The sequence below is a fragment of the Mus caroli genome, chromosome 3 (genome assembly GCF_900094665.2).
Source record: "Mus caroli chromosome 3, CAROLI_EIJ_v1.1, whole genome shotgun sequence".
Taxonomy (NCBI): domain Eukaryota; kingdom Metazoa; phylum Chordata; class Mammalia; order Rodentia; family Muridae; genus Mus; species Mus caroli.
Genome location: NC_034572.1, coordinates 68,424,627 through 68,438,359, shown reverse-complemented (window position 1 = coordinate 68,438,359; position 13,733 = coordinate 68,424,627). Strand labels below are relative to the sequence as shown.

Below are 13,733 nucleotides of genomic sequence, written 5' to 3'. Positions count from 1 at the left end.
AAGCAGAATATCATAACATATAGAATAGACAGAAAACTCCAAACTCCAAGCCTAAGAAAGTGACGACCATCCAAGTATACCAAGTATACTTGAGTTCAGAACATCAAATAGACAGGACCAGAGAGAGATCAAATAACTTATAAAATCAGACTCATTAATATAACACATGATCATACCACAGAAACTTTAAACCCAGAATGGCTGGAATAATATATTTCAAGTTATAAAAGACAATTATGGTCAAGCCAGGCTACTCTACTCGATGAAACTACCCACTAAAGATATAAAAAAGACAAAATCTATGATAAAAAGAGATAAGATAAACGTGTGACTTCTAAACCAGTTGTACAGAGGATATTAGAAGAAATACTTCAATCTGAAGAGAAGGATAAACAGTCCTTAGAAGGTCTCAGAAAATGAATAAATATATGAATTAATGAGTTATTCTACAGCATTCTGAGAAAACTCTGCAAATTCAAGAAAGTGTCAGGAATTAATACACATCTTTAAATAATAATTTTGTTACTGGTCTCATTTCCCCAATATAGAGACACAAACTAGAATATTGGACTAGAAAGGAGAACTGATCTATTTGCTGCCCGTGAGAAACACATTACAACATTAACAATAGATAGTACCTTAGAGTAAAAAAGATATTAAAAGGTACTTCAAGCAGATAGAACTAAAAAGCAAGTGTAGCTATTCTAATATCTTCTCACATATGTGGATACTGGCTACAAATCTTTAACATGTGTACTTAAATTGAAATACTAATTTAGTCACAGAAACTAGTGGGGAGCCATAGGCAGTATAACTCAAATGAAGATGAATTGAACCCAGGTGATATGAAGAATCTAAAAGATAAAAAAGAACTTAATGGAGAAGGTGATTGAACTGTATAGTGGAGGTAAAATACAGGGAAAGATTACTATTATTAAAAATATTTAAAGACATCACAATGAAACCTACCATTATAGATGTAATTATATATGCACACACACACACACACACACACACACACACATATATATATAAAAGAAGTTCAAATGGAGGTACCCTATAGCAGAGACCAATGTCTTTCCCAGGGACCTTAGGCTATCAAATAAAAACCCAGTACCCAGTGCTCGGTATTGGATGTCTTTTTATCAAGTTGTTGGTCAGCAGGGCCCTACGACTCACATCACTATAGGTTACTGCTATTGTTTACTATCCAGAACTTGATGATAAGACCCTATTACTGATAATGACACATTCTTGCATAATAGGACATGAAGAAATCAAATTGGTATTAATCTGGAAGCTTTAGACCCACTGGCTAGCTTTCAGGGCCGGGAGGTTCTATGCCTACTACCAGGGAATAAAAGTAATCAACACTTTTACTGAGCTGTGAACCCTATAAGCTACAATAATGAATGGCCTGGTAATAAATATATATTTACTGGTTCAATAAAGGACAAATATTATGGGGGTAATGAACCACTTTTGGATTAGATTAGACCTGCCTCATAAGATGGAATTCTTGCCTTTATGGAAATCCTATGACTCCCTAGGTCATAGGGGAGAATGCAATACTATTACTCTAACTGGTTGTAGAAATGACTTGTCCCCTTTTCCAATCTGTGTTTTTATTCTTTATCCAGAAATTAGGACATCTCATCTGTCCTTATCAAGGAAACTTTGTTTTGTAGTAGAGGGCAATTCATACAGACCCATGACTGGCCAATGTACAAGGAACAAGGCTCAACTGTAAATGAGACATCTATATCACCAGCACTTCAGAGGTCAGGGTTCATTACAGATTAAAACAAAGAGGAATTGTCAGGGCCAGAGTAGATAGCTACAACAAAACTGGTTTGGTTATTTATTTATTTATTTATTTGGCCAGGCACAGCAGGACTCTTATATACATGAAGTCATAGCTGACCTCATACTCAACATTAAGTTATCCAACATTTTCAACATGGATGGGGAAAGAGATAATGAGGTGCTATTTGCAATTGACAGATGCTCGTAGAAGAAAATTGAAGATTAAAACAAACAAACAAACAAACAAACAACAACAAAAAATCCTGTGTTCTCAGAAAGGAACATATTCCAGCAAACTGTCCTACATTCATGCCCACACAGACAGTAATGAGCAAACTCAGTGAGTTTAAGAAACAAAGCACAGGAAGGGAAAAGATGTGGGGGAGGGGAGGGGTTGTGAATGTTATTGATCCTCAATATACAGAGGTATGAAATCCTCAAATAATAAAATTATAAATGTCTATTACAAGAATATATAAATTATTTGTCTCAGAAATTATGCTTCTAGGAAATTCTTTCTTAAAAAATAATTACTTAATTGAGCTTAGACGTATCTGTAGGCTTGTTTATATAAAACCAGCACATTGAAAATAGTAGAAATGTTTATTAATAAAGACTCCTTAAATTATCTATGTCTCCATAGGGTATTGTGGTGGTAAAGGTAAGTGTACATTTTAGAGGTATACCTTCCAGGTATGAGGTAAGTGGACAAATCAAAAGGAAAGACAACTATTTAGATATCTCTATTTGTATATGGCATGGTGCCATTTGGTAGATAATACATTGTAATTTTGATTCTTTCCTTGAAAAATGTCCAGAAAAGTGATCATTATAGGAGAGTTTAAGTTTTAGCCATTACCAGTTAAAAATAACAATCTTTTCTTAGTGCAAAAAAGAGATGTCAGGTTCCTTTAAAAGGGAGTATTTTTAAGAGTTTAACACTGAGGCTCAGAGCTCTGTTTTCATAAATATTAAAATGAAATGATCTTTATAATGTTCTATATTTGAAGGATATTCCAAAGACAGATTTTCTAAAGTCTAAAATGTATCAAGTGAGATAATCAAGAACCATGTTTTCTAGGTATTCTCAGAAAAAAACCAAACCAAAATAAAACAAAACTAGTCAGGACCTGAATGTTTTCTTAGGAAATCAACATGACAAATAATTTTAAAATGTTATGCTAGGTAGAATAATTATATGTTTCTCAATTACATATATGTTTGTTCTGAATTCAATGAGATATCTGAGAGGTGAGAACATTAAGTTTTTAGTTCAGGAATGCTAGACTAGGCACTACTAGGGGTAAAAAGATACATTTTCAAGCTCATCATGAAACAGTTGTATCTGAATGTTTCACTTTTAAATTAACACTTTCTCTTGTGAGGATAGCTTTATTAGAGTGACTCAATGGTCACTTAAAAATTAATACCGCTTCATAATTAAATAAAATACCCCAATTTTTCATATGTATACTAAATATATGCTTATGAATTTAGCTTGATGTGGCTGTATCTATAACAATAATAATTGGTGTTCAGTATAATTGATATTTTTTTTGGTTAATAATTGACAGTTTTTAACACAGTTTATCTTACTAGAGCCTCACACAAATGGAGGGATAATATAACTTTACAAAATTGCATAAAAACATGCGAAGTTCGGTCATAAAGTCAAGATTCTAGGTAAACTTGTATATTGTGTGTGTGTGGGGGGGAGTGTGCTGAGCATACTAAAATTCATTAATTACAACAATTAAATGATTGTATGTCCCAACATTTACATATTGAGGGGTTCTTTTAGTCTCTTTTTCATGGAGTTATTTCCTGCTAAGGACCCCATCCATCCAGAATGGGGACCCTCTCTGACTTTATAGAGCACCAAAGTAACTCAAAGGCAGAAGACATGGTTTTTCACACTAGGGAGATGTTGATCTTGTACAGTGATAGTCACAGTTTCTAGGAACAGGTAAACTTTACTTTACCTAGCTAGGTGAGGGTAGTTTGCTATTTTGTACTTCTGATGAAGAGCAGATGGAAGAGTATGAATCATATCTAGCTAAGCTAGTCTCTGTGATAACAATGATAAATAACCATGAAAGAGAGCTTCAGGCTATTCTGGTTTTTGGGGGGCCTCCTACATATATTTTGATCCTCTGGTAAATCTCTTAGATTTACTCAATATGCAACAATCTCCTCCTTATAGAGAAGATAACTTACTAAAATTAACAGTAATGTACATCTAGAATTCTCTCCCCACTCCCCCCCAAACTCTCAAATAACAGTCTTTGATGGCAAAGACAAAAAACATCTATATGCCATATAGCTCTTTTACTTTCTTGGTTAGGGTCACACCAAGATATTTATATTATTTATGTCTATTGTGGAGGGTATTGACTTTCTAACTTGTTTCTTAACCTATTTATTGTTTGTACAAAGGAGGGCTTTTGATTTCTTTGCGTTAAATTTGTATCCTGCCACATTCCTAAAGGTGTTTATCAGCTGTAGGAGTTTTCTTATAGAATGTTGGGGTTGCTTTTATATACTAATGTATGTCATCCACAAGTAGCAATCAATACTTTTTCCTTCCCATCTTGTATCACCTTGATCTCCTTTGGTTGGCTTACTACTCATGCTAGAACTTCAAGTATTACATTGAAGATATATGCGGAGAGTGGAAAGCCTTGTCTTGTCCCAGACTTTAAGTTTTTCTCCATTTAGTTTGATGTTGAGTGTTCGCTTCAGTGACTTTAAATATGCCCCTTGTATCCCTGACCTTCCAAGATGTTTTCATAAAAGGGTGCTGGACTTTTTCAAATGCTTTTTTTTTATCATCTTTTGAGATGATCGTGTGTTTTTTTCTCTTTCAGTTTGTTTATATGGTTTTTTTTTTTTTTGAATATTGAACCATCCCTGCATCCCTGGGATGAAGCATATTTGATCATGGTAGATGATGTCTTTGATATGTTCTTAGATTTGATTTGCGAGTATTTTATAGAATATTTTTGTATCATTGTTCTTCATAAGGGAAATTCGTCTGAGATTTTCTTTCTTTGTTGAGTCTTTGTGTGGTTTAGGTAGCAGGGTAACTGTTGCCTCATAGAATGATTTGGCAGTATTCTTTCTGTTTTATTTCAGTGACTATAGTTTGAGGACTATTGGCCTTAGCTCTTCTTTGAAAGTCTGGAAGAATGCAACACTAAAGCCATCTGTCCCACAGTTTTGTTTTAGATGGGAGGCTTTTATTGACTGCTTCTTGTTTTCTTAGGGCTTATGGAATTATTCAGATAGTTTTCCTTATATCTTAATTTAGCTTTTGTATTTGGAATCTGTTTAGAATATCATCCATTTTAGTAGATTTTCCTTTTTGTGGAGTGTATGCTTTTGAAGTAAGACCTAATGTTCTTTTAAAATTTCCTCAGTGTCTTTTATGTTCCCCTTTTCATTTCTGATTTTGTTAATGTGGGTACTGTCTCTGACTTTCAGCTAGTTTGACTAATTGTTTATATATCTTGTTGATTTCTCAAATAATCAGCTCTTGTGGTTTTGCTTATTCTTTATTTTGTTCTTGTTGTTTCTAATTGATTGATTTCAATCTCGAGTTTGATTATATCCTGTTTTTTACTCCTCCTTGGTATGTTTGCTTCTTTTTTCTAGAGGCTTCATATATGCTTTTAATTCCTTAGTATGAGAACTCTCCAAATTCTTTATGAGGTCATTTAGTGCTGTGAACTTGCCTGTGTCTTTTTACTGGGGGAATTGAGTCCATTGATGGTGAGAGATACTATTGACAAATGATTGTTATTTCCTGTTATTTTTATGTTGGTGATGGTTGACACACACACACACACACACACACACACAGAGAGAGAGAGAGAGAGAGAGAGAGAGAGAGAGAGAGAGAGAGAGAGAGAGAGTTTTCTCTACTGGTTTTAATGGTGTGAAATTATTTTTTGTTTTCTTGAGGATAGTTAGACTCATTGGAAGGGAGTTTTCCTTCTAGTATCCTCTATTGGGCAGGTCACTGAGACATAAGCTAAACAGAGAAATAATGTAACTAACACAGGTTATGATTCAAATGGACCTAACAGATATGAGCGAGGGGGGGTCATGTGACAAATGACACAGACACATGGCAACAAAACACATCTTTATTACACAGTACCTCATATACTAGGTGTTTCCTCAATCTTACACAGTACTTCATATGCTATGTGTTTCCTCAATCTTATACAGTACCTCATATACTAGGTGTTTCCTCAATCTTACACAATACCTCATATACTTGGTGTTTTCTCAATCTTCGGCTCCTCTTGTGGAAAGCTGATTCCTTCTTCCCAAACCCCAATATTTATATTAAGCACTATTATTATTTGAAGTATGTACAGACTATATATTTGCCTTCCACTCCAATTACTTTGTATGGTCCTAGTCAGTAGGAATCTTTACTCTCAGCACTGTAGTGGTCTTTCCAGGGATGTAAAAAAAAAATGTGGGTCTCCTAGATTCACAAACAACATCACAGGAGGTTGACATTCCAGGAGGCTGACATTCCGCCCCTTTTAGCTCAGACACTGTAAGCCAAGGAAGTGCTGTCTTGCCCATCTCTACATTCTACATCATCTACATTCTCCCTCTCCCTCCTCCCTCTCCCTCTCCCTCTCCCTCTCCCTCTCTGTCTCTCCCTCTCCCTCTCTGTCTCTCTCTCTCCCTCTGCCTCTCCCTCTCCATCTCTCCCTCTCCCTATTTTCTTTTCTCCTTCTCCCCCCATTTCTGTTTCCCTCCTATATACTTTATCTCCTTCCTTTCTTTCAACTTTCTATCCTTACCTTTCCTCCTCATGATTTGCTGTTTAAATCAGTTGTGAAATGTCACTAATGTTCTCATTTTCAAAAAGATTAGAAAATTCCAAAACATGCATAATGGCTTCATTCTGTCATGAATTACAATCCTAATTGTTGTGAAATCAGTTAGGAGATGTGACAATAATGTTAAATAAGGAGTTTTTCAATAGAAATACACTTCAAATACAATGATGTATTAGCCCCTTTTGAGAATGGGTTGAGAATGTGTTGCCTAGAGATTTGTAGAAATCTTTCAGTGTTTCTTCTGGGAGTTCTGCTTTAGTTTTTGCTAACTTTCCATTTGCAGACACTATAGTTTCATATTATAGTGTCTCTTATAATATGGTATTTACAGAAGTAGATTTCTTACCCTTGAATTAAAATTGCATCATATTGTAGTTTTACTGGCTCTATAAAGCTTTTTCAAGGGTTTATATCCTTCTACAAACCACTATGTTAGCTTTCTGTTGCTGCTATAAAGAATTACTACTAACTTAGTGGCTTAAATATGAAATTTTATTGATTTGCAGTTTGGAGGTCAGAAGTCCAAAATGGGATTTCATTAGCTAATAAAATTGTTATAAGGAATGCTTTCTTTCTGAATCCTTACCTTGTCTTTTCCAGCTCCCTAACCAATGTCCTACAGTCTCTTCAATCCCCTCCTTATCAACACATATTCTTTAACTCTTCTTCATTAATATGTGTAAATGAACATGTAGCGTCTAGCCCTATAAATTATCTTTCCTGTCCAAATTCATGTAAGTATAGAACCTCCCAAAAGTAAAAGGTGCTTTTCTTCCCACACTCAAGAATTACTAACCAAATCAACCTGGAGACAGCACAATGCTCTTCTCTCTGTAATGAGTTTTCTGTTGTTTTACTTCTCTATTCTCATTTCTAGTCCCAAGATCCGAGTCAAACCATTTGTATGTCCAGAGAAGAATTTGTACAGAAGATGGCAGAAACTGTGGGTTGGGGCACAAAGGAAGAGTATGGAGAACTCTTTGACAAAGTGGATGTGGCCCGGGATGGCTTCATTGACTGGGACAAGCTGACTTCATTTATACTGTTATCGCTTTATGAGAGAGATGAACGAGCAAAGGCAACAGTCGTTCCCCAATGGAAGAACCTTGAATTCCTCCCAGGAAAACACAAGGACACCATTCAGAAAGTAGTTTTCTTAAAAAGTTCCAGTCGTTACTTAACTATTAGCAAGGAAGGCTTACTAGGAATCTGGGGAGAGAACTTAAAGTTGCAAGAATCACTTCCTATCACTTCAGATGCCATCAAACTCAAACACCTGTGGGTGACAAGTTTGGTTTCTCTGGAAAATGTTAACAAGGTACAAACTGTTTATAAATACACTTGATAGTTATGCAAAAAGATTAGAAAATGATGGAACAGAACTCCTGACAACACCATTTTACCTGTAGGGAATATAAGAAGTACTTCTTAGGGATGTAGCATGGTGGTGGACGGAGGATTAAAATAGAAAAGAAAAGGTGCTCAAAAGTCTTTGGTAATTAATATGTTTTGTTTTGATTTTTTTGATTAGAGTTCAATGTTAGAAGTTGTGCTACTATGCATACTTTTAGAATTCTGCTAAGGGCTCTCAGAGAACTGTCTCTCATTTGGAAATTTTATGTGTATACTTGCTTTGTGTATCAATTTCACTAAATCCATCACTAATATCCTTTGATTTTTCTAGATAGCAGTGGCTTTTACAAGCAAAGAGATTTGTTTTTATGATCTACTGTCCAAAGAAGAATTTCCTTGTCAATACAAACTCCAAGGTCTGCAAGGAGCTCCCATATGCATGGATTATTGGTATGATCCTATTGATCCCAAAGACTCAATCCTTTCTTTTGGAGATATAACTGGAAAGGTAAGTGAGAGGAAGATGTGACTGAACAATAAGGAGTTCATCTTAAAACTCTAAATCAAAGTAGAAATTCAAATATGTTGAGCATCACTTCTATTTTATAAATTATGAGGCTACACTCATTGGACATGAAATAGATGGGTTATATTACAATTCCACCTTTGACTTATAAAATATATACCTTTGTTATGATCTTCTTGTCTGTGTGTGTAATTATATTTTTTAATTTCAAAACTTACAAATGCTACATTATAAAAGTTTAATACAATAGATCCCAATATAAATATTTACCATTAATGTATGAACTGATTTCCTATTGTCAAAGTAGTATTCCTTTCAAAGTACTTGTTTTGGTTTGTGAGATTTCCATTGTTAAAGAGCTAAGAGAGTATTCCTATTTCATATCACATAACAAAGGAATAGAGGCAGGAATGATGGTAAAATTGAACTTGTGACATTGGATACAGTCACTTCTCATCCTATCAAGTTGATCTTAAATAAGAGAAGTCTCTACTTACTCAATGACAGTGGAGTGTGCCAGACACTGAAGAGGCTTGAACAATCAATTCTCTTTCATGACCGTGAAAGCTTCCATTCTTCCTGTTTTCAGTGACAAGTCCTTATTAAAGTGAAAAGCAATAGTTGGAAACCACTCTGTGCACTGTATGGTGGTTCTTCTACTGTCATCGATTTATATACTTTAAGTAATATCGTAGAGAATGTTCCTAACTCACGATCTATTCCTTGTTAATGTTAGGGTCCATAAAACTGTTGAACAGTCCTTAAGCTGCCTGTGTTTGTTTCTCTTTTGATGACCCAAGGTTCAAGCAGTTGCTTTCACAGCAGCCATGATTTCCCTTTTTGAGCGCCCTGCTAATGCATGTGATAATGAAGAAGCCACTATGACCATTGACTGGGCAGAGCTGGTCTCTGGATGTCACAAATGTTGTCACGTATTACAGCACACACTTCATCATGGAGACTGGGTCCGGCAAGGTACTGGGTTTGAATAGTAGCAGGAAGAAACAGTAATTTTCACTTTCTACCTTTATTTCTTTAATGAAAGTGTTACACACTGAATGTTTAAATTTAGAAACCAATAATTGGTTCTCTGGAGGTTTTGGCATAGACTCACTTTATCCTGAGTGCTGGCTTCATTTTCTTCTAAGATGTATGCTTCATTCAGTTAATTCAGGTGAACTATGCACTCAGAACTCTCGGAAGACGGAAGAAAATTGTTATAGAATCTAATCAGCCTCAAGTCCACTCTGCTCCTAACCTATGTCAGTCATTCACTCAGTGCTTAGAGAAAGAATTAAAGAAATTCCTCAGGAGTGATTTTATTTTTTCTGTGTTCTTATTAGAAACATTAGTGTTTCCTTCAGAATGTAATTTTCTTTCTACTTTGTCTTTTTTAAGCTTTGAATTAATTTTACTGATACTTTGTTTTGTATATTTTAGCTATTTACCTTATTATGTATACATATTTAAAATTTTTCAACACATACTTTATCAGAAAGATTCATTCAAACTCAAACTCACCATTTTTCCCTTTGTTTCCTTCTTTAGAGGAAGTTTTATTATACAGCTCAGCCTGACATAGGACATGTGAGTTTTCTTCCTCTGCCTCCAAATTATAAATAAAGCTCTCTCTGTTTCTTTATTTCTGTTTGTCTCTGTCTTCCTCCTCCTTCTCTCCTTTTCCTCTCTCTCCTTCCCTCACTCCATACTTTCCTCCCTCCTTTCTCCCTCTTGATATATTGTATGAGTTCTTCCTGTTTAGAATGCATGAATAGTAGCTCTTTGAGAAAGGATTATTTTATAGATCAGTGTCTGTAAAATGCTAAAATTTTCTTAAAACTTAATTATTAATGAGTTAATGATTTTCATAATATATTTTAATTCTAAAAACAATGATCTTGATGATTCGAGAACTAAGTGTTCAGTATCTGTACTGTACAGATATTAAGGGTTATGGTGATTTTCTTATGTAAAAATTGCTACATTAGTGAAAATGTACTTTAATGAATAGAAATCACTCCTACTTTGGGAGCCCCCAAAGGTCCAGGTTAGTTGACTCTGTTGGCCTTAGTGTGGAGTTCTGGGTTCCTCAATCCTTTCCCCAGCTCTTCCACAAGATGTCCTGAGCTCTCTCAAATGTTTAGCTCTGGGTCTTTGCATCTGTTTCAGTCAGCTGCTGGGTGGACCCTCTCAGAGGACTGTTATTCTAGGCTCCTGTCTGCAAGCATAACAGAGTATCATTAATAGTGTTGTGGATGAGTTCTTGCCCAAGGGTTGGTCTCAAGTTGGGAAGATCAGTGGTTGGCTATTCCTTCAGTCTCTGCTCCATTTTTCCCCTTGCATTTATTGTAGACAGAATCTAGTCCCCACTGCACAATTAGAACTGATGTTCAGCTTAGTCTTCATGTAGGTACTCCAACATCAGAAGCAGAGACTGGCCCTGACTCTGTTGCTTGCCTGTGAATCCTGTTTGCCTAACTGAGACTGGCCTAAGTGGGAGATGATATTCCCAGTCCTTCAGTGAGTCGATGTACCATGGTGGGTTGGTACTCAGGGGGTCTTTCTTTTTCTCAAAGGAGAAGGAGATTGAGGAATGAGAGCAAGGGGCTGTGTGAGGGGGGATCTTGGAAGAGAAGGGAGGTGCAATTGGGATATAAAGTGAATAAATAAATTAATTGAAAAGCAAAAGAAAATTAGAAAAACAATAAAAAAGAAAATAAGTTAGAATGTAATTTTATTTTTTAAAAAATATTTATTATTATAAGTAAATAGAATGCAATTAAAAAACAATAAGAGAAATTAGTAATCTCATTGATTTGAGTAAAATATACAGAAAATTAACATCAGTGGTCAACTTTTAATATAGTTTAAAAATGGATTGTCAAAGGTACGAACTCTTGGCTTTTCAGGCAGCTTTATGAGTTTTTGATCTCATGCTGATCTTCTAATATGTGGCCCCAAATCAAGACCCATACAAGTGACAGTAAATTATGACTTACTTTTTTTTTTAGTATAAATCATATATTCAGTACATTTTATCCATCCTCTGATTTTGGTAGGATATTAGTTGGGGAAAAACAACACTGGAATTCATCTCTTATTGTGACATTCACAAAATTATGCTTCAAATTTTTATAATACCAAAATAAGGATCAATGTGCTAGAAATGAACTGAAAGAAGTTATAGAAACTGCTTTTGAATTAAGTGCTATATGCCCACACATAAATGAACGAATAAATTATAAGCACAAAGCAGTACATTCTGAAATCTACAGTAGTATTTTTGAAATTGATTATTTGTGTTCCAATACTTTATGGTAATATGGATAACTAAGGAGAAATAGCCTGTAGTATGAGACTTTTGAAAAGGTTAAGATTATATCAAGAAAGAATTTCTGCAGATGAGTCATGCTCAAACATCTTCCTACCTAAGATGTATTCCAAATTCTTCCTTAGTTTTATTTAGACCTCTTAAAATTAATGTATAACACAGGATCCCTATCCAAGAGTTATTTGTCTTCTTGTCTGCCATATGATATTGTTCCATAGGTCAGGGTAAATTTACTCCTCATCAGATTTTCATCATGTCATTCTCAGCTGTTGTCTGGAAATAAGTCAGAGGAGATTTTATCTATGACCTCAGAAATCCTATGTGAGGTTATACCTCTCCAAATCACTGTAAACTTGGAATGAGCAACAGAAATATTATATGCATATGTGTGTTCATGCACTTATGTATGTTAATGATAGATGAATGATCATTCATCTACCATTTAGATAGATATTTATATTTATCATTTATATCATTCATATATCATATTGATATCTATTATTAGGGTTCTCTAGAAAAACAGAATCAATAGAATGTGTGTACATGTATAATGTTTGGAGATGGACATAATATATATATATATATATATATATATATATATATATATATATATATATATATACAATAAAAGCTATTTTCATACTGAAGAGGCTGAGTATTGGTAGCTGACCAATATAGGAGGTCAAATGCTTCAAAAGTTTCAGGCTAGTTTCCGGATTCCTAGAGAGCTGGTGGTTTTTAATCTAAGGTTTCCATGTCAGTGACTAATGGCAGGATAATGACAGCAACAGGTGAAACAAGCTTGTCAACAGGTAGATAAACTCACAGTGACACATAACAGCAAACTAGAACAAGAAAAGCAAAAAGGCTTTCCTGAGATTTTTTTTAAAAATATATATCTAATTGTCATCCATATTAAGGGTAGGTATTTCCTATTCAGTTAAGATAATAAACAAAATCACTCATGGGCATACATGATAATCAATCTAGTTTAGATAATGACTCACAGATATGCCCGGAGGCTTGTATTCTAGGTTTTGTGTGTAAGCATCAAATATCAATTATATCATATCTACCTATCTGTCTACCCACTATCTATCATCCATCCATCCATCCATCCATCCATCCATCCATCCATCCATCCATCCATCCATCTACCCTTTCTATCTATCTATCTATCTATCTATCTATCTATCTATCTATCTATCTATCTATCATCTACCTAATTACCTATCTTCTATCTCTGTGTTTAAATATATGTATGTATATTCATATCCACCTACAGCTAATCAGAACTAAGGCAAGAGAATCATGACTGCCTGAGCTGCAGCATGAACTCAAAGCTATACTGAAAGCTTTCTGAGATTTTATCTCAACATCGAACTGAAAAGAGGCATAGGGGATGGGTACATTGCTCACTGGTAGAGTAGTTACCTAACTTACATGAGGCCCTAGTTCATGTAGGTATATGCATACACACACACACACACACACACACACACAATATCTCACAATATAGACATACAATTTATCTCACATACATAGACACATAATTTATTTCATATGTGTGTGTCCACATACACATGTATTCACATATGAGGAATGTAAAATTCTTCTCCTACTTAGTTTCTAGACTTAAAATTCACCTGAATGTGGAACTACTGAACTCTTAACCAATGAAAAGGAATCTTCTGAGTTGTAGCAACCAATACCAGATAACAATGACTTTTGGTTGTTTGAAGCTCAATTGTCTTAGTATGAAGAAAATAGAGAATTCTTTGTTCAGTTCTGAGCCCCATTTTTTAATGGGGTTATTTGACTTTCTGGAGTCCACCTTCTTGAGTTCTTTATA

The 13,733-nt window shown here is 34.8% G+C and overlaps 1 protein-coding gene across 1 annotated transcript in view; it reads left to right on the top strand.

Annotated features, from left to right (window-relative positions):
• Wdr49 (WD repeat domain 49) overlaps window positions 1-13,733 on the top strand; it is a 158,727-nt gene that overhangs the window by 16,797 nt on the left and 128,197 nt on the right. Inside the window, exons 3-5 of the mRNA XM_029475360.1 lie at window positions 7,549-7,989; window positions 8,356-8,532; window positions 9,351-9,525. Of these exons, the coding sequence (XP_029331220.1) occupies window positions 7,549-7,989; window positions 8,356-8,532; window positions 9,351-9,525 (793 nt within the window). The remainder of the gene's footprint in view (window positions 1-7,548; window positions 7,990-8,355; window positions 8,533-9,350; window positions 9,526-13,733) is intronic.